This window comes from Gambusia affinis, linkage group LG12, assembly GCF_019740435.1.
Source record: "Gambusia affinis linkage group LG12, SWU_Gaff_1.0, whole genome shotgun sequence".
Taxonomy (NCBI): domain Eukaryota; kingdom Metazoa; phylum Chordata; class Actinopteri; order Cyprinodontiformes; family Poeciliidae; genus Gambusia; species Gambusia affinis.
The window spans coordinates 3,720,127-3,740,692 of NC_057879.1; the positions used below are offsets into that span (position 1 = coordinate 3,720,127).

General features: G+C 41.0%; 1 protein-coding gene across 4 annotated transcripts; it reads right to left on the minus strand.

Annotated features, from left to right (window-relative positions):
• Positions 1-258: 258 nt before the first annotated feature.
• LOC122841807 (complement factor H-like) lies at positions 259-19,630 on the minus strand. Of its 4 annotated transcripts, none has more exons than XM_044135355.1 (13): positions 19,355-19,630; positions 19,094-19,282; positions 18,719-18,910; positions 18,145-18,183; positions 17,788-17,949; positions 17,535-17,699; positions 17,235-17,260; positions 15,547-17,073; positions 15,286-15,474; positions 14,913-15,104; positions 970-1,122; positions 594-619; positions 259-479 (listed from the first exon to the last, which is right to left on the minus strand). In XM_044135355.1, the coding sequence occupies exons 1-8, from the start codon at positions 19,410-19,412 to the stop codon at positions 17,062-17,064; spliced, it is 843 nt and encodes a 280-aa protein (XP_043991290.1). In that variant the 5' UTR covers positions 19,413-19,630; the 3' UTR covers positions 259-479; positions 594-619; positions 970-1,122; positions 14,913-15,104; positions 15,286-15,474; positions 15,547-17,061. The 4 variants fall into 4 exon arrangements, with proteins under 4 accessions (XP_043991290.1, XP_043991289.1, XP_043991294.1 ...); XM_044135354.1 differs by having other exon boundaries at positions 970-1,125; XM_044135359.1 differs by lacking the exons at positions 17,235-17,260; positions 17,535-17,699; positions 17,788-17,949; ... (2 more) ...; positions 19,094-19,282; positions 19,355-19,630 and adding an exon at positions 12,856-12,906 and having other exon boundaries at positions 15,547-17,058.
• Between the last annotated feature and the right edge of the window lie 936 nt (positions 19,631-20,566).

Sequence of the window (20,566 nt, forward strand, 5' to 3'; positions counted from 1 at the left end):
TCCTAAACTGTTCTTGTGAGCAAAACTAACCAGGAAAATGTATTCAGTCAGTCCAGTACACCGGGACAATCAGTGGATTTGAATTTCTTGAAAACTTAATTGGACTTTCACTTTATAGGTTAAATCGTCGGGCGGCTCAGTGGCTCCACTCTGCAGAGAGTCTGATCAGGTTACAGGATCGGCTCCAGATTTCACAGACGATGAGAGTCGAAAATCATTTTGAACACAGTGTGAGGGAGAACAAAACAAAGGATACCCTGAAGGTTGTCGAAACATTTTATTTTTAGACAAAGTCAAGCATTTTATAGTTGCTGTCAACCAACAATCAACAGAAATTAACTAAAAAAAAGAAAAAGTTTCCTTCCAGAGATACTTCTGTTTCTGTCAGAAGTATCTCTGATGTCACTTCCTTCTCTGCTTGCGGTGGATGAATCCAAAGCCGGGAAATGTTACTGCATCAAGTTAAACCAGCAACGGTTCTAATAAGAAGACACAACAAATAAAGTGAATTTAGGAGTGATTAACATCTCAGCAGACAAACTGTCTAAGATTGATGTGATTATTGGAAAGATGTGTCCAATAATAACACTTACTAGTCTAAGGGTTTCCCTGCTGCAACCTGGAAATATACAAACAGAACTCATTTATAAATGTTGGATTCATTAAAACATTGATGGATTGTATTTTTTGAATTTCACATAAAATGAATAAGGAAATGAGTCATTTTAAAAATGTTTGTAAATTAAAAAAACAACTGCTTTATTAAAATTCTCCTGGTTTCATGTTGTTGTTTTTAGATCAAGTGAATCAATGAATGAATGAACGTCTTCCCTGATACTAAATTGAAATTGAATCTAAAATTAATAGCAATCTTTTACTTTGGGTTTCCTGTTTAAAGCCTTTTAACTAAAACAAATTACATCATAGATTACCTGGAAACAAAATAAATTTATTTATCATGTTACTCACAACTGGTTGCTTCTATTTTTCCATTAGAGCACCTTGCAACCATCCAGTGTTCTTTCCACTGTGTACATTCAATCCACTTTTTCTCTCCATCCTCCATGTTGATTTGTATAGTTTGACCAATATTCAATCTACTCAGATCCAACACACAGGAACCTGCTGAAAGTTTAAAGAAACAAAAGAAGATCAAACTGTTTAGAAACAAAAATGAACAAAATATCACATTTTATTCACACATCTGAACAAAATCAGAACTAGATGGTTAGTTGTGGCCATGAGTCTTAATTACAACAGACTAAACCAAAAAGAGTCACACAGCATGTCTCTGTTACAATATCCTGACTGGTGATTTATTCTGACTGTAGGAACATTTTCCAGGAAGTAGCATGATGGATGTTAAACTAGATTTCGGGCCTGATTGCTAGTTTTTGTAGTTGTAATATCTACAAAATGTAGTTGGAGTTGTAATAAGGACAAGCCAGCAGACTCTACATTGCTCCTCTGGGACGAGATCAGACCCAGAAACCTGTGACAAGTTTTTTTTGTTTGTTTGTTTTAATAGTTGAATATTCCCAGTGTTTCGTTTCAATCATCTCTCACATTGTGAAGGAGAGTAATGTTGTGGTTCAGTCAAGTGACCTGAAACATTTCACTCCAGACTGTACATTTTGGGAACCTTCTATTCTCTGCTGTTCATTTCTGCTGTGCCTCTCCACTGTAGAGTCCACAGCCAGGCTGTTCATGTTAATGCTCAGAAGGACTTTAACTGCAGGATGCTGACTGACGTCGTTCTCAGCTGCTGAGTGCAGGACAGAAAGGCTCCACTGACCAAAATAAAAGCCTTCATTCTTTTAGTTCCTGTAACAAATCCATCTGTACCGGTGATTACACTTAAAACTCCTGCAGTCACATTAAACCTTGCGGGGAGCGGTAACCATGACAACACGTTGTGTTCATGTGCTAAAATATGTTTACATTACTGATTTAAAAGGAATGCTTCACACACCAACAGCTTATTACACATTTGATGTAATTCACTGAGTCAGTCAGCTGATGGTATTAATCCATCTTAATGTAAACCCTGTTGAACACGGAAGGTCATCATGAGTTACTGTTTAAATTTAGTGGGGCGTTTTTTAAAGAAAGAGTAAGCAGGACTGATGGTGTGGTAACCATGGTAACACCAACCAAACTCTTTCTGCGGCTTTTAAAGGCAAAAAGAGTATTCTTTTGCATGTCACCGTAGCCGCGCTGCCGTAGAATAGTTCTGCTTGGTCAATCAAAATTGGACATGTAGATATTATAAATCTTTATGCACAGGAAAGCGAAAACCCGTTAAAGTACATCTCAAAACCACTGCTTTCTCGGTTTCTGTATATGCGCAGATACGCGCAGACTCGTTGCCATAGCAACTGACAACAACGCCATCAAAACAAAAACAAAACAAAAAAAGAAAACACTCAGCTATGTCCCACACATACAGCAGAACATTCAGTCTGTTGCAGTAGTATGGTTTTAGGCTTAATGTTTATCTTGCGATTATTAATAAGTGATCGCTGTGGTAAGAGGAGAAAAGTATAAATATATCGCAGCACTTTACAGTATAACTAGCTCGCTGTTACTGTCTCTTACTCTGCAGTTGTGGAGTCACAATGTCTGGAATCATGAGCGCCCCCTCAAAATACACTTTTCTTTATGTCTGTTTTTCCATGAAACAGTTTCAGTGTTGTTTTCCTCCTACATTCACATGTTGGGACTTCGGACCACATGCCTCCTCTGTGACACCACTGTGTCAGGACCCACTAACTTGTAATAGATCTGACACTTGTATTTCAAATAACTTTGCTGCTGTTGCACAAGAAGTCCATTTGGAACCTGAGGATGTAAAAATTCGGCTGAAAGCTGAATTCACAATACACTCAAGGGGGAAATCTGTCACAGGAATCAGGTAAAATATGCCACACCTTGAATCTGATAAAATATTCAAACACTGAATTTGTCCATCTTCTGCAACAATTATTTATTCAAAAAAAATTATTATACTACGAAATAATAATAGTTATCATGATAAAGAGATCAAATAACCAAAATCCCTCAAACAATAAACAGGGTTACTCAGTTCGAATCAGCAAACAAAACAAAAAAAACTCACTAATTAAGAGTCCGAAATTTTCTATTTCCTTTTCCCCAAGAGATTATTGTCCACACCAGAGTTCCATATCCTGAAAAATAAACAAAGTCCTGGAAATATTCCCCCCGTTTTATTCCAAAGTCCCGATCCAAAAGGGAAAAATCCAAACGTCAAAAACCCCTCCAAAAAATGGAGAAAACAAAAAGAGTGGTACCACCAAAAATCCCCAAAAAGAAAAGTAAAGTCCAGATCTCACCGGGAACGACTTTCTATCCCTTCGGTGGCGTCCTCTCGCACTGGCGGCGTCTTCTTGCCCCGGGCGGCGTTTCTTGGGTGCAAACTCCGATCCAGTTCCTGAAATATGATCTGCGGCGCTGGGCGAACTTTTGATCGTTATTTAATGTCTTTCCTTTGATTTTTAAAAGTTCTAAACGTTTATACGAATCAAAACTCCCGCTGCCCAGATCTACCGGCGAGTGTCTTCCTCTTCGGTTGCGCCTCTCGCGCCGTCGCCCCCGCCCCCTTTTAAAATCACTAATTACACACACACACCTGAAAATTCCATGATCCACCCAAATCAGTTACAAACAGTGGAAATTCGAAAGATTTTTTAACAATTAAATCACCGAAACTGTTTACAGAACAGTTACAGAACAGTTTAACACGTTTACTTTTTATCGTATTTATTCAGGAAAAACAAACATAGTGGTTATGTTACAATCCCCCCCCCCCCCAGCCGGAGGCAAGGGAGGTTGAACTCCAAAATAAGGCTTTAAGTTAACCACATTAACTGTGTCTGTTCCTTTGTGCTGGTCTTTCCACTGAAGCTGATAATTTACTGGGCCTAACTGTTTCCTCACTATAGCTGGACCTGACCACTTTGGCGCTAGCTTTGAGGAAAAACTGTCTATTGCTTTGGAAAGTGGGTGAGACCTAACCCAGACCAAATCTCCCGGCCGGAACTGTGCACCTCTCCTCCGGGCATTGTAATATTTGGCTTGTCGGGTTTGGCTTATCCCAACTTTCCTTTTGACTTCTTCTTTCATCTCACTATGACACTCCAACCATTTGTATATGGGTTGCTGCGGCGATGGTGGTTTGGCTATCACCCTCTCCAAAGGCCCTTGAAGTTGGCGTCCCAACATTAACTCTGCAGGGGCTCTCCCTGTGGTTTCATGTTGAGCACTATTAATGGCAAAACGTAACTCCCATATATGTTGGTCCCACTGATTGTGATGCTGTCCAACAAATGAGGCTATCATTGTTTTGATAGTTCTGTTCGCCCGTTCAGTGAAGTTAGATTGGGGATGATAGCTGGTGGTAAAATGATGCTTTAGCCCCCACATAGAGCAAAACCTGGACATCTCTTGACTGGTAAACTGGGACCCACGATCTGACACAAGACTTTGTGGAACTCCAAAACGAGTAAATATCTCCTCCTGGAGGATAGTGATGAGCTTCTGTGTCTTGCTGTCTCTTCAAGGAAACATCTCCACCCACTTTGTGAAGTAGTCGATCACCACAAAAAGGAAAACATTTCCTTTTTTGCTGCGTGGAAAAGGTCCCATCAGGTCCACCCCAAGTTTCGCCCAGGGTTCAGTCAGAGGTGTCGGCTGCAGAAAACCAGCTGGAACTTGATTATCTGATTTGTACTTCTGACAAACTGCACAGTTCTTCACATATTGCCACACATCCTTACGGACGGATAACCACCATGCTACTTCCAACAGCCGGAGGAGTGTCTTTAGCCGGCCCAGATGTCCACTCAATGGCCGATCATGGAAATACTGTAGAAATTTAGGAATTAAAGATTTGGGAACCACCAGCTGATATTTCATGCCATCTTTTAGTGGGGTCTTCCTATACCAGAGATCGTGAACTTTGTAGTAAGAGATTTTGTCAGGTCTCTGGTATCTTTGATCCTGAACCATCTCCATCAGGTCCGAGTCATTTTCTTGAGCTTCCTTGATATCTGTTAATGATAGGGGTAAACCTAACAAGGTTTTAGCAGAATTCAGGGCTACATGTGCTGTTCCAGCTGGATCAGAGAACATTGCTCGGGACAGCGCATCAGGCACTACATTGTGCATTCCTTTTCTATATCGTACTTCAAAATCGAAATCTTGCAACCTCAGCACCCAGCGTGTTAACCTGGAACTGGTTCTGGGGCAATTAAATGCCCAGGTTAGGGCAGCATGGTCAGTATAAATGGTAAACTTTGTACCCTCTACAAAGTGTCTCCACTTTTCTACTGCCCAAACAACTGCCAAACATTCCTTTTCAGAGGTGAAATAGTTCCGCTCTGCTCCCTTCAATGATCTTGAAGCAAAAGCAATAACCTTTTCTCCATCAGGAGTTGGCTGGACCAGGACGGCACCCAGACCAACATTACTGGCATCGGTATGTATTTCAAAAGGTAATTCGAAATCTGGCTGCCCAAGTATGGGTGATTCCCCCAAAGCCTTCTTCAGTGTCATGAAAGCATTGTGGCATTCCTCTGTCCACCCCCACTTAGCATCTTTTTTGAGCAGTTGATAAAGAGGTGTAGCGATTTCTGCAAAATGGGAGATGAACTTGTGGTACCAACCAACCATTCCAAGGAATCTCTGAAGCGTTTTCGGGTCAGTTGGAGTAGGATAAACCGTAATGGCGTCGGTTTTTTCGGGATCCACTTGAACACCTTTCGCTGATACAATGTGTCCCAGAAACTTGAGTTCTTGCTGGAAAAAGTTGCATTTTTTAAGATTGAGGGACAGATTGGCGTCATGGAGCCTTGCAAATACGGTATCCAGGTCCTTCAGGTGTTGCTCAGCCGAAGCTGAGAAAACAATCACATCATCGATGTACACACAGCAGATCTTTCCCCGTAGCTCTCCTAAAACTTTCTCCATTAAACGTTGAAAGGATGCTCCTGCATTTTTTAATCCAAATGGCATGCACTTAAATTGATAAAATCCAAATGGGGTAATAACCGCAGTTTTCGCTTTGCTGTCTTCTGCCACCACCATCTGCCAATATCCAGACTTCAAATCCAGGGTGCTGAAAATTTTTGCTCCAGTCATTGACTCCAACAGCTCGTGGATGATGGGCATGGGATAGGCATCCTGAAGAGTTTTGGTGTTCAAAGCTCTGTAGTCCACACAAAACCGAAAAGATTTGTCTGGCTTAGGAACAAGGACAACGGGGGATCCCCATGAAGATTGTGATGGCTCTATAATACCATCCTTTAGCATAGCATCAATCTGTTCTTTTATTATTTGCCGCTTAAAAGGAGACACCCGGTAAGCTCTGCAGCGGATGGGTATTTCATCTGTGGTCATTATTCTGTGTTCTTCCACAGATGTTCTGCCCAATGTATCCGAGCATACGGATGGCCAGGCCTCCAAAAGCTTCTGGACTTCTGGAGGATGTTTTATCTTCATGGGATATGATGCTGTGTTTGGTACTTTGTCCTTTTCCAGGGGCAGAGCCGGGATCAGATTAAGCAGAGAATGACTATCATGCCCAGGTGTTCTGGCAACAACCGAAGATGAAAAAGGATAAAAGGTATAACCTTTCGGCCCTTTTACCCCATAGGTGTGGTCACCCAGGTTGATTATGGCAGAAGTTTTGGACAAAAAGTCGAGACCTAGGATGATGGGAAAGGTAAGGTTATCATCCTCCACCACAAAAGTCTCCAAAGACCACATCATGCCATGCCAACTATAGATGATTGTCGCTTTCCCTAAAGCCCTGTAGGTTTTGCCATTGGCAAGTTCAAACTTCTGGTCGTCAGCTGGCTTCAAAACCTCCCCTTCTTTTGCAATTATTTTCCACTGACTATTTCTCATCAGGGAATAGGTGCATGCTGTATCCAGAACAGCGTTGTACATCCTGTCACGCACCTCAATGGGAACGTGAAGGAGGGAGGATGCAGGTCCTCGCTGAACAACAAATACAGAGTCGGTTGGCTTTCTGGTATTTCCCTTAGATCTTGCTGGGCATTTTCCTTTGGCTTTGTGCTGATCTACTTTCCCCCAGTAAACTTTTACCCCAGCGCAGTCTTTTTCAACCTGGGATCCCACCTTTATTAATTGATCCATAGAGGTGACTGTGCCACGAAGACAGCCTGCTAGCTTTGGATTACAGTTGTTTAAAATCCTCCTCACAAGCTCTGTCTCACCGTACGGGCCACCAAATTGTAAAAATTCGGCTGAAAGCTGAATTCACAATACACTCAAGGGGGAAATCTGTCACAGGAATCAGGTAAAATATGCCACACCTTGAATCTGATAAAATATTCAAACACTGAATTTGTCCATCTTCTGCAACAATGATTTATTCAAAAAAAATTATTATACTACGAAATAATAATAGTTATCATGATAAAGAGATCAAATAACCAAAATCCCTCAAACAATAAACAGGGTTACTCAGTTCGAATCAGCAAACAAAACAAAAAAAACTCACTAATTAAGAGTCCGAAATTTTCTATTTCCTTTTCCCCAAGAGATTATTGTCCACACCAGAGTTCCATATCCTGAAAAATAAACAAAGTCCTGGAAATATTCCCCGTTTTATTCCAAAGTCCCGATCCAAAAGGGAAAAATCCAAACGCGTCAAAAACCCTCCAAAAATGGAGAAAACAAAAGAGTGGTACCACCAAAATCCCCAAAAGAAAAGTAAAGTCCAGATCTCACCGAACGACTTTCTATCCCTTGATGGCGTCCTCTCGCACTGGCGTCTTCTTGCCCGGCGGCGTTTCTTGGGTGCAAACTCCGATCCAGTTCCTGAAATATGATTCGCGGCGCTGGGCGAACTTTTGATCGTTATTTAATGTCTTTCCTTTGATTTTTAAAAGTTCTAAACGTTTATCTGAATCAAAACTCCGCTGCCCAGATCTACCGGCGAGTGTCTTCCTCTTCGGTTGCGCCTCTCGCGCCGTCGCCCCCGCCCCCTTTTAAAATCACTAATTACACACACACACCTGAAAATTCCATGATCCACCCAAATCAGTTACAAACAGTGGAAATTCGAAAGATTTTTTAACAATTAAATCACGAAACTGTTTACAGAACAGTTACAGAACAGTTTAACACGTTTACTTTTTATCGTATTTATTCAGGAAAAACAAACATAGTGGTTATGTTACAATCCCCCCCCCCCCAGCCGGAGGCAAGGGAGGTTGAACTCCAAAATAAGGCTTTAAGTTAACCACATTAACTGTGTCTGTTCCTTTGTGCTGGTCTTTCCACTGAAGCTGATAATTTACTGGGCCTAACTGTTTCCTCACTATAGCTGGACCTGACCACTTTGGCGCTAGCTTTGAGGAAAAACTGTCTATTGCTTTGGAAAGTGGGTGAGACCTAACCCAGACCAAATCTCCCGGCGGAACTGTGCACCTCTCCTCCGGGCATTGTAATATTTGGCTTGTCGGGTTTGGCTTATCCCAACTTTCCTTTTGACTTCTTCTTTCATCTCACTATGACACTCCAACCATTTGTATATGGGTTGCTGCGGCGATGGTGGTTTGGCTATCACCCTCTCCAAAGGCCCTTGAAGTTGGCGTCCCAACATTAACTCTGCAGGGGCTCTCCCTGTGGTTTCATGTTGAGCACTATTAATGGCAAAACGTAACTCCCATATATGTTGGTCCCACTGATTGTGATGCTGTCCAACAAATGAGGCTATCATTGTTTTGATAGTTCTGTTCGCCCGTTCAGTGAAGTTAGATTGGGGATGATAGCTGGTGGTAAAATGATGCTTTAGCCCCCACATAGAGCAAAACCTGGACATCTCTTGACTGGTAAACTGGGGCCCACGATCTGACACAAGACTTTGTGGAACTCCAAAACGAGTAAATATCTCCTCCTGGAGGATAGTGATGAGCTTCTGTGTCTTGCTGTCTCTTCAAGGAAACATCTCCACCCACTTTGTGAAGTAGTCGATCACCACAAAAAGGAAAACATTTCCTTTTTTGCTGCGTGGAAAAGGTCCCATCAGGTCCACCCCAAGTTTCGCCCAGGGTTCAGTCAGAGGTGTCGGCTGCAGAAAACCAGCTGGAACTTGATTATCTGATTTGTACTTCTGACAAACTGCACAGTTCTTCACATATTGCCACACATCCTTACGGACGGATGGCCACCATGCTACTTCCAACAGCCGGAGGAGTGTCTTTAGCCCAGATGTCCACTCAATGGCCGATCATGGAAATACTGTAGAAATTTAGGAATTAAAGATTTGGGAACCACCAGCTGATATTTCATGCCATCTTTTAGTGGGGTCTTCCTATACCAGAGATCGTGAACTTTGTAGTAAGAGATTTTGTCAGGTCTCTGGTATCTTTGATCCTGAACCATCTCCATCAGGTCCGAGTCATTTTCTTGAGCTTCCTTGATATCTGTTAATGATAGGGATAAACCTAACAAGGTTTTAGCAGAATTCAGGGCTACATGTGCTGTTCCAGCTGGATCAGAGAACATTGCTCGGGACAGCGCATCAGGCACTACATTGTGCATTCCTTTTCTATATCGTACTTCAAAATCGAAATCTTGCAACCTCAGCACCCAGCGTGTTAACCTGGAACTGGTTCTGGGGCAATTAAATGCCCAGGTTAGGGCAGCATGGTCAGTATAAATGGTAAACTTTGTACCCTCTACAAAGTGTCTCCACTTTTCTACTGCCCAAACAACTGCCAAACATTCCTTTTCAGAGGTGGAATAGTTCCGCTCTGCTCCCTTCAATGATCTTGAAGCAAAAGCAATAACCTTTTCTCCATCAGGAGTTGGCTGGACCAGGACGGCACCCAGACCAACATTACTGGCATCGGTATGTATTTCAAAAGGTAATTCGAAATCTGGCTGCCCAAGTATGGGTGATTCCCCCAAAGCCTTCTTCAGTGTCATGAAAGCATTGTGGCATTCCTCTGTCCACCCCCACTTAGCATCTTTTTTGAGCAGTTGATAAAGAGGTGTAGCGATTTCTGCAAAATGGGAGATGAACTTGTGGTACCAACCAACCATTCCAAGGAATCTCTGAAGCGTTTTCGGGTCAGTTGGAGTAGGATAAACCGTAATGGCGTCGGTTTTTTCGGGATCCACTTGAACACCTTTCGCTGATACAATGTGTCCCAGAAACTTGAGTTCTTGCTGGAAAAAGTTGCATTTTTTAAGATTGAGGGACAGATTGGCGTCATGGAGCCTTGCAAATACGGTATCCAGGTCCTTCAGGTGTTGCTCAGCCGAAGCTGAGAAAACAATCACATCATCGATGTACACACAGCAGATCTTTCCCCGTAGCTCTCCTAAAACTTTCTCCATTAAACGTTGAAAGGATGCTCCTGCATTTTTTAATCCAAATGGCATGCACTTAAATTGATAAAATCCAAATGGGGTAATAACCGCAGTTTTCGCTTTGCTGTCTTCTGCCACCACCATCTGCCAATATCCAGACTTCAAATCCAGGGTGCTGAAAATTTTTGCTCCAGTCATTGACTCCAACAGCTCGTGGATGATGGGCATGGGATAGGCATCCTGAAGAGTTTTGGTGTTCAAAGCTCTGTAGTCCACACAAAACCGAAAAGATTTGTCTGGCTTAGGAACAAGGACAACGGGGGATCCCCATGAAGATTGTGATGGCTCTATAATACCATCCTTTAGCATAGCATCAATCTGTTCTTTTATTATTTGCCGCTTAAAAGGAGACACCCGGTAAGCTCTGCAGCGGATGGGTATTTCATCTGTGGTCATTATTCTGTGTTCTTCCACAGATGTTCTGCCCAATGTATCCGAGCATACGGATGGCCAGGCCTCCAAAAGCTTCTGGACTTCTGGAGGATGTTTTATCTTCATGGGATATGATGCTGTGTTTGGTACTTTGTCCTTTTCCAGGGGCAGAGCCGGGATCAGATTAAGCAGAGAATGACTATCATGCCCAGGTGTTCTGGCAACAACCGAAGATGAAAAAGGATAAAAGGTATAACCTTTCGGCCCTTTTACCCCATAGGTGTGGTCACCCAGGTTGATTATGGCAGAAGTTTTGGACAAAAAGTCGAGACCTAGGATGATGGGAAAGGTAAGGTTATCATCCTCCACCACAAAAGTCTCCAAAGACCACATCATGCCATGCCAACTATAGATGATTGTCGCTTTCCCTAAAGCCCTGTAGGTTTTGCCATTGGCAAGTTCAAACTTCTGGTCGTCAGCTGGCTTCAAAACCTCCCCTTCTTTTGCAATTATTTTCCACTGACTATTTCTCATCAGGGAATAGGTGCATGCTGTATCCAGAACAGCGTTGTACATCCTGTCACGCACCTCAATGGGAACGTGAAGGAGGGAGGATGCAGGTCCTGAACAACAAATACAGAGTCGGTTGGCTTTCTGGTATTTCCCTTAGATCTTGCTGGGCATTTTCCTTTGGCTTTGTGCTGATCTACTTTCCCCCAGTAAACTTTTACCCCAGCGCAGTCTTTTTCAACCTGGGATCCTACCTTTATTAATTGATCCATAGAGGTGACTGTGCCACGAAGACAGCCTGCTAGCTTTGGATTACAGTTGTTTAAAATCCTCCTCACAAGCTCTGTCTCACCGTACGGGCCACCAAATTGTAAAAATTCGGCTGAAAGCTGAATTCACAATACACTCAAGGGGGAAATCTGTCACAGGAATCAGGTAAAATATGCCACACCTTGAATCTGATAAAATATTCAAACACTGAATTTGTCCATCTTCTGCAACAATGATTTATTCAAAAAAAATTATTATACTACGAAATAATAATAGTTATCATGATAAAGAGATCAAATAACCAAAATCCCTCAAACAATAAACAGGGTTACTCAGTTCGAATCAGCAAACAAAACAAAAAAAACTCACTAATTAAGAGTCCGAAATTTTCTATTTCCTTTTCCCCAAGAGATTATTGTCCACACCAGAGTTCCATATCCTGAAAAATAAACAAAGTCCTGGAAATATTCCCCCCGTTTTATTCCAAAGTCCCGATCCAAAAGGGAAAAATCCAAACGTCAAAAACCCCTCCAAAAAATGGAGAAAACAAAAAGAGTGGTACCACCAAAAATCCCCAAAAAGAAAAGTAAAGTCCAGATCTCACCGGGAACGACTTTCTATCCCTTCGGTGGCGTCCTCTCGCACTGGCGGCGTCTTCTTGCCCCGGGCGGCGTTTCTTGGGTGCAAACTCCGATCCAGTTCCTGAAATATGATCTGCGGCGCTGGGCGAACTTTTGATCGTTATTTAATGTCTTTCCTTTGATTTTTAAAAGTTCTAAACGTTTATACGAATCAAAACTCCCGCTGCCCAGATCTACCGGCGAGTGTCTTCCTCTTCGGTTGCGCCTCTCGCGCCGTCGCCCCCGCCCCCTTTTAAAATCACTAATTACACACACACACCTGAAAATTCCATGATCCACCCAAATCAGTTACAAACAGTGGAAATTCGAAAGATTTTTTAACAATTAAATCACCGAAACTGTTCTACAGAACAGTTTAACACGTTTACTTTTTATCGTATTTATTCAGGAAAAACAAACATAGTGGTTATGTTACAAGGGAACGCTCCACAATTATCGACTGTAAAGGAAGAATAGAGTTTTATAAAACTGTTAAAGTTGAGTTCCTTAGTTCATCTCATACTTTCTATTCTCAAACAAATCAACAAATCCCTTAACTCTAATTCATTAACTCTTAAGAAATGCATAGCTTAGTTTGGTTACATTCTAGATAAATACATGTAATATTAATGAAGAAATTAATGTGCTTATTTACACGATGTAACAGTAGGATGAGTGTCGGTTGATCCGGGTCCAGTAGAAGGTGCTGGAACAAACAGAGCAGAGGCAGATTCATCTTGTTATTTGTTCTAAATCAGTGACGCCTCCAAAAGATTTTCAGAGGTGGAAAGACCAAGAAAAGCTTTAGAGGGGTCTGAACATACACATTTACACCAGTGACGTGCGGAGAGGTTCATAGCCGGTAAGGCACTAAGTTAATCATAATCATATTTACAAATATAGAGCGCCTGCATGTTATTGTTTACATGAGGAAATTCACTGTGTCTTTGTCGGTTCCTTGTCATTTACACCAGTCATTGTTTTGTCTGCTGTCCATTCGTACCTTGTTGCTACCAGTAGTGAGCCTTTGCTTTCCGCTCTGCTGTGGTGTCAAGATTTTGGACTTTATATTGGATTATTTCACCATTAAAAATCATTATTTTTTACTGTAACCTGGTTCCACTGCGTGTGCCTCACCACACTTCATGACAGCTGCATGGTAAAAAGACTTTTCTTTTACATGTCATCCATAGACGCACTGCCGTACAATAATTCCATAAACTCAATCAAACTTGGACATATCCATATTATTAATTTCGTGCTGTGCTTCACAGCAAAGGGAAAAACCGTTAAAGAACAACTCAAAACCATTTCTTTCTCGCATCTACACGCAGACTCGTTGTCAAAGCAACTAACAACGCAAAAAGAAAAAAAAACACTCAGCTATGTCCCACACATACAGCAGAACATTCAGTCTGTTGCAGTAGTATGTTTTAGGCCTAATGTTTACCTTGCGATTATTAATAATAATTGCTGTGGTAAGAGGAGAAAACTACAAATATATCGCAGCACTTTACTGTATGGCTAGCTCTCTGTTACTGTCTCTTACTCTGCAGTTGTGGAGTCACAATGTCTGGGATCGTGAGCGCCCCCTGCCATGAGGCAAGAGAACTGCCTGCCTCACCTCGAATCTGGTCTCTGCCGTTTCTGATCGATCCTCAGCTCACGAAACTCGTGACACACAGAGTTGGTGACAAAAAACACCGTGCATTATATACAATAGGAAATAAATTCTGGAAAATTAGTTCATATATTAAGTGTTTCTTAACCAATTTATTGGTGACGTACAGACAGGAGGATTGTGTTCTCATGGAATGGCAGCCAGTGAAGTTAGAGAGGTTGATCAATCCCAGGTGAGGCTCAACACGCTGCTGCCTCACCTGCATCGGTTCTGAGCATTTGAAAAGGAATATGCTAAAACTGAGCGATCTTTCAAGAAAAAATAATCAGAATTGGTTAAGCTAATTGAGAAATAGGTACTTTACAGTACAAACTATAGGGTGAAAATAGCAATATAAATTATTTTATCAATAAATATTATTTTTCCATGATGACAGATGAGGGTCTGCCTCACCCGCCTCCCCTGACCGCAGGTGACCGACACCCACATACATACATATATGTAAAAATTAAATAATTAAATTGAGGGTACAGTGGCAACAAACGTGTGATAGTAACTTTTTTTGTTTTTTATAATTTTGTTCTTTATTGAGACGACCAAGACTGTTGATATGAGGAGTGGTTAAAAAATTTATTGTTTATGGAAATAAATGACTATGCCAATAAATTCTGCTTCCAATTTCATTTAGGTTATTTCAGTGATAGTATTTTAATAATAGCTTAACAATATGAACAAGTCATTGGCATTTAGGGTATCAGAAATTAGGTCATTTTATACAACAGAACATCTACAGGAACATCTTTACTATCTGTAACCTGTTTTGTAATGAGGATTAGACAACTGGTTTTACTAGATTTAATTAAAGAAGATTGAATACAAACAAACTCAACACTTTTTAGATCTTTTTTTCACAATAAGGTTTAAAGACATTGTATCCTTTTCCTTCAACCTAACAGTTACACACTACGTTGCCTTGGTTACAAGACAAAAACACTTTGTAGTTTGTGATTTTAACTGGACAAAATGTTAAAATGTTTGTGTTATAAATATTCTTGGCAGGTTCTGTACATGTCTGAATTCTCTCCACCTACCACATGTTGGGACATCTGTCCAAACTCCAGCTCTACAAAAGACAGATTTCTTGGTGGCTCCTTCCTTTGTCGTATGTCCGTCCTTACACTGATACACCACTTCTGTGTCTTGAGTAAATACGTCCTGAAAATCCAGATTAATTATGGTGGCATTGGATATTCTTGGAGGCTCACGGCAGGTAGGAGGATTTTCTGTAGAGAAGAAAATTAAACACAGAAGCTTTTCGAGTAAAATACCAAAAGTCACAGATTCCATTTCAAAGAAGCTCAAGAAGATGAGAAATCGACCAAGGTTCTGTTTACTGCTCAGTCTCAAACTAAAATGCATAAAAGTACTTAAAGAAAATCATTTCATGGAATAAATAAAACTTACCAATACAGGCTGGGATACCAAACCATAAACCATCAAAACATGTGCTTGTTCCCCACCAGCCTCCTCGTTCTGCTTTGTATCCATCATTGCAGGAATAACTGATCTTTGTTCCATGAGGATATGATTCCTGCACCGGGAGAAAAAAACCTGCATCCAGGCTCGGAGCGCTGCAAGGCTGAGGGCCTTGAGCTGATCGACCACAACAGACAACAATCAGACACAACTTCAGGAATATACCATATCAATGTTCATTATATGTACCTTGCAGCAGTCCAGGAACCCAAAGCAGAAGAACAAATTCAAGACACCTCACCTCCATGTTGTCAGGGATCAAAAACACCCAGAGAATGAAGAGTCAGGGACCAAGCTCAGTTAATTATTACTGAACATTTCTCTGGAATAAGAAGTGATGAAACAGTCAACTGTATGTCAAAGCACAACTTTCACTGTGGCCAACAAATCCCATCAGCAAAAATCTGTCAGAATGTTTACTGTCCTCATGTGAAGCTGGTTTCCTGGACTGCTGTGATCAGAGGTCGGGATTGAGCAAACACCAAACACTGGAGATGAACTGGCTTTAGAAAACACCACAATACTAACAGGTACTGATGGACTTTATATCTTATAATCTGGTAATTAACTTCAGTGAATGCCTGCAGCAGCTATCAAATCCAAAAATATGTGGAAAGATTTTTCAATGACTTTATTGAACTCTTACTTGTTTTATGTATTGATTAAGATTCTCTAATTCTGGTGGAGACTTCAACATCCATGTTTACAACTCCAAAGACAAAGGGGTAAAAAAGCTGATATACCTCAAAACTTTGGTTTGTCTCGACATGTTGAAGAGGCAACACACACACACACACACACACACACACACACACACACACCTAGGGAGAATTTAGAGAAACCAATTAACCTGTCAGTCATTGTTTTTAGACTCTGGGAGGAACCCAGAGAACCCAAAGAGAACCCACCATGCACATGGAGAACATGCAAACTCCCTGCAGAAAGACCCCGGGCCGGGAAATGAACCCAGGACCTTCTTGCTGCAAGGCAACAGTGCTATAATATCAGTTTTAACAAATATGTAAAAAAAAAAATTACCCAATTAATTTTTAATAGTTTTTGCAAGGTACTCTGATTAAGACAAGCTTGAAATGATGCTGGACTTTTTCTCTAAAAAATGAAGTGAAGAAATTGTCAACTTTATGTCAAAGGATCAGTTTCACTCTGGCAAACAAATCAGATCCACAAATATCTATCAGATAAGATCTAATAGATGCTGTTGGTCTCTCAGGTAATTAATATTCCTAAAGGAAAAAGTAGATTATGATTATGCCTTATTTCCAGAGATTGTGGTTCTGATTCCAGTGCAGTACAGTTGACTCCCATGAACAATGGGGGTTTCTGATATGGGCAACATGGGCAACTGCCCAGGGCATCTTGTGGGGTGGGCGGCATGATCTCCCCACAAGATGCCCCCCCACTCTCAGTTCTTTATGTAATACCCACATGGCTGTTGCAGGCCACAGAGACGAAGTCAGACAGAGGTTTTTTACAATTCTCTCTATGAAACGCAAAACTATAGAAATGCTACTGGAACAATCTAAATACAGAACATGCTATACTGTGGTAGAACAGAATGAAAATATCCAGCCTGGCCGTTAGCAACACATTCAATATCAAGTTGTTTCAAATGGGTTCATGTTTCCATTTGTTGTCAGTCCATCAGTTCAGCCCAAGAGAACCAGATCTTTTCCCAATGGTGTCTCAGCACTGATCCTGGTTACAGTAAAGAGATCAAAAAATAATAACTGCTTTAGATGTTTATACAAATAAATACACAAAAATAACACAGTTTTAACAGGGGTACTCTGAAATGCTTGAAATATTAAGAGGATGTGAGCAACAAAAACATCTTTAAGTAACACACAAATACTCACCTGTCTTATCTGGAACATGTTGCAACCTGAAAAAAAAAAAAATCAAAAAATATTTGAATTTTGATACATTTTTATTTCATTGTCTGCTTCAACTGTGGTTAATTTCAGCCAGTATCCTGCATGTTTCCCTGCTGCAACGTTGCTCAGTCTGTGATCAAGGTCTGCAGAGGCCTTTCAATGAACCAGTCCTTCAATTCTGACGTGTTCAACATGTAAACAAACGCTGGCTTGCAAAAGTATTCATACCACTCGAACCTTTCCTGTTTTTGACACATTATAACCACAAACACTGATACTTACATCTGGATACACTGAGTTTCATTTCGATGCACCGAACCAGAGCGTAGGTGGTAAACGTCCATTTGTCAACACATCTCCGGCTCTCCGTGTCCCCATTTCTGATAAATGGATAGGTAGTATCTAATAGGTCAGGATACTCTGCAGTGTTCAGACGACAGAAATCCACTGCAAAAAAAGAAAAAGAACATAACACTTTTCTTTATGTCTATTTTTTTTTTTTTATGAAACAGTTTCAGTGTTGTTTTCCTTCTACCTTTACATGTCGGGACTTCGGACCACGTGCCTCCTCTGTGACACACCACTGTGTCAGGACCCACTAACTTGTAATAGTCCTGACACGTGTATTTCAAATGAAGTCGCTCATGTGGCTCAGCAAGTCCGTTTGGAACCTGAGGGAACGCTCCACAATTATCGACTGTAAAGGAAGAATAGAGTTTCATAAAACTGTTAAAGTTGAGTTTCTTAGTTCATCTCATACTTTCTTTTCTCAAGCAAATCAACAAATCCCTTAACTCTAATTCATTAAGTCTTAAGAAATGCATAGATTAGTTTGTTTACATTCTAGATAAATACATGTAATATTAATGAAGAAATGAATGTGATTATTTACTGGATGTAACAGTAGGATGACCGGGTCCAGTAGAAGGTGCTGGAACAAACAGAGCAGAGGCAGATTCATCTTGTTATTTGTTGTAAATCAGTGACGCCTCTAAAGGATTTTCAGAGGTGAAAAGACCAAGAAAACCTTTAGAGGGGTCTGAACATACACATTTACACCATATACTATCACATTTCAGTGGTAGTATTTTAATAATAGCATAACAATAGGAACAGGTCATTGGCATTTAGGGAATCAGAAATTAGGTCATTTTATACAACAGAACATCTACAGGAACATCTTTACTGTCTGTAACCTGTTTTGTAATGAGAATTAGACAACTGGTTTTACTAGATTTAATTAAAGAAGATTGAATACAAACAAACTCAACACTTTTTAGATCTTTTTTTTCACATTAAGGTATAAAGATCCTTTTCCTTCAACATAACAGTTACACACTACGTTGCCTTGGTTAGAAAACAAAAAGACATTGTAGTTTGTGATTTTAACTGGACAAAATGTTAAAATGTTTGTGTTATAAATATTCTTGGCAGGTTCTGTACATGTCTGAATTCTCTCCACCTACCACATGTTGGGACATCTGTCCAAACTCCAGCTCTACAAAAGACAGATTTCTTGGTGGCTCCTTCCTTTGTCGTATGTCCGTCCTTACACTGATACACCACTTCTGTGTTTTGAGTAAATACGTCCTGAAAATCCAGATTAATTATGGTGGCATTGGATATTTTTGGAGGCTCACGGCAGGTAGGAGGATTTTCTGTAAAGAAGAAATTTAAACACAGAAGCTTTTCGAGTAAAATACCAAAAGTCACAGATTCCATTTCAAAGAAACTCAAGAAGATGAGAAATCGACCAAGGTTCTGTTTACTGCTCAGTCCTAAACTAAAATGCATAAAAATACTTAAAGAAAATCTTTTCATGGAATAAATGAAACACTTACCAATACAGGCTGGGGTACCAAACCATATACCATCAAAACATGTGCTTGTTCCCCACCAGCCTCCTCGTTCTGCTTTGTATCCATCATTGCAGGAATAACTGATCTTTGTTCCATGAGGATATGATTCCTGCACCGGGAGAAAAAAACCTGCATCCAGGCTCGGAGCGCTGCAAGGCTGAGGACCTTGAGCTGATCGACCACAACAGACAACAATCAGACACAACTTCAGGAATATACCATATCAATGTTCATTATACGTACCTTGCAGCAGTCCAGGAACCCAAAGCAGAAGAACAAATTCAAGACACCTCACCTCCATGTTGTCAGGGATCAAAATCACCCAGAGAATGAAGAGTCAGGGACCAAGCTCAGTTAATTATTACTGAACATTTCTCTGGACTAAGAAGTGATGAAACAGTCAACTGTATGTCAAAGCACAACTTTCACTGTGGCCAACAAATCCCATCAGCAAAAATCTGTCAGAATGTTTACTGTCCTCATGTGAAGCTGGTTTCCTGGACTGCTGTGATCAGAGGTCGGGATTGAGCAAACGCCAAACACTGGAGATGAACTGGCTTTAGAAAACACCACAATACTAACAGGTACTGATGGACTTTATATCTTATAATCTGGTAATTAACTTCAATGAATGCCTGCAGGGTGCTGCACAGTGGTGCAGTTGGTAGAGTTGTTGCCTTGCAGCAAGAAGGTCCTGGGTTCGATTCCCGGCCCAGGGTCTTTCTGCATGGAGTTTGCATGTTCTCCCTGTGCATGGTGGGTTCTCTCCGGGTTCTCCGGCTTCCTCCCACAGTACAAAAACATGACTGTCAGGTTCATTGGTCTCTCTAAATTCTCCCTAGGTGTGAGTGTGTGTGAATGGTTGTTTGTCTTGTTTGTCTCTGTGTTGCCCTGCGACAGACTGGCGACCTGTCCAGGGTGAAACCCGCCTCTCGCCCAGAACGTAGCTGGACAGGAACCAGCAACCCTCCTGACCCCATTAGGGACAAGGGTGAACAGAAAATGGATGGATGGAATGCCTACAGCAGCTATAAAATTCCAAAATATGTGGAAAGATTTTTCAATGACTTTATTGAACTCTTACTAGTTTTATGCATTGATTAAGATTCTCTAATTCTGGTGGAGACTTCAACATCCATGTTTACAACTTCAAAGACAAAAGGGGCAAAAAAGTTGTGATGTACCTCAAAACTTTGGTTTGACTCGACATGTTGAAGAGGCAACATACACACACATATACACACACACACACACTAGGACACAGTCTGAATTAACACTCTGGGCACCAGATCAGATAACAATTATTTTGGTCAACTCTGTTTATTTCCATCTTCCATAAAGTTTCACTGGTAAATCTCAAAGGTGGCTCCAAACAGCTGAACCTCTCTGCAGTGGTACGTTGCACATGGTGCTTACTCAGTTTTCCCACCAATGCACACGGCAGTCATATTTAGA

Coding starts and splice junctions, on each gene's coding strand:
- LOC122841807 (XM_044135355.1), bottom strand. CDS start 19,412: ATGGAGGTGAGGTGTCTTGAATTTGTTCTTCTGCTTTGGGTTCCTGGA. Junction 18,184..18,718: donor GACAGATGTCCCAACATGTG/GTAGGTGGAGAG, acceptor TGTTTGTTCCAG/CACCTTCTACTGGACCCGGT. Junction 17,261..17,534: donor GAAACTCAGTGTATCCAGAT/GTAAGTATCAGT, acceptor TTTTTTTTTCAG/GTTGCAACATGTTCCAGATA.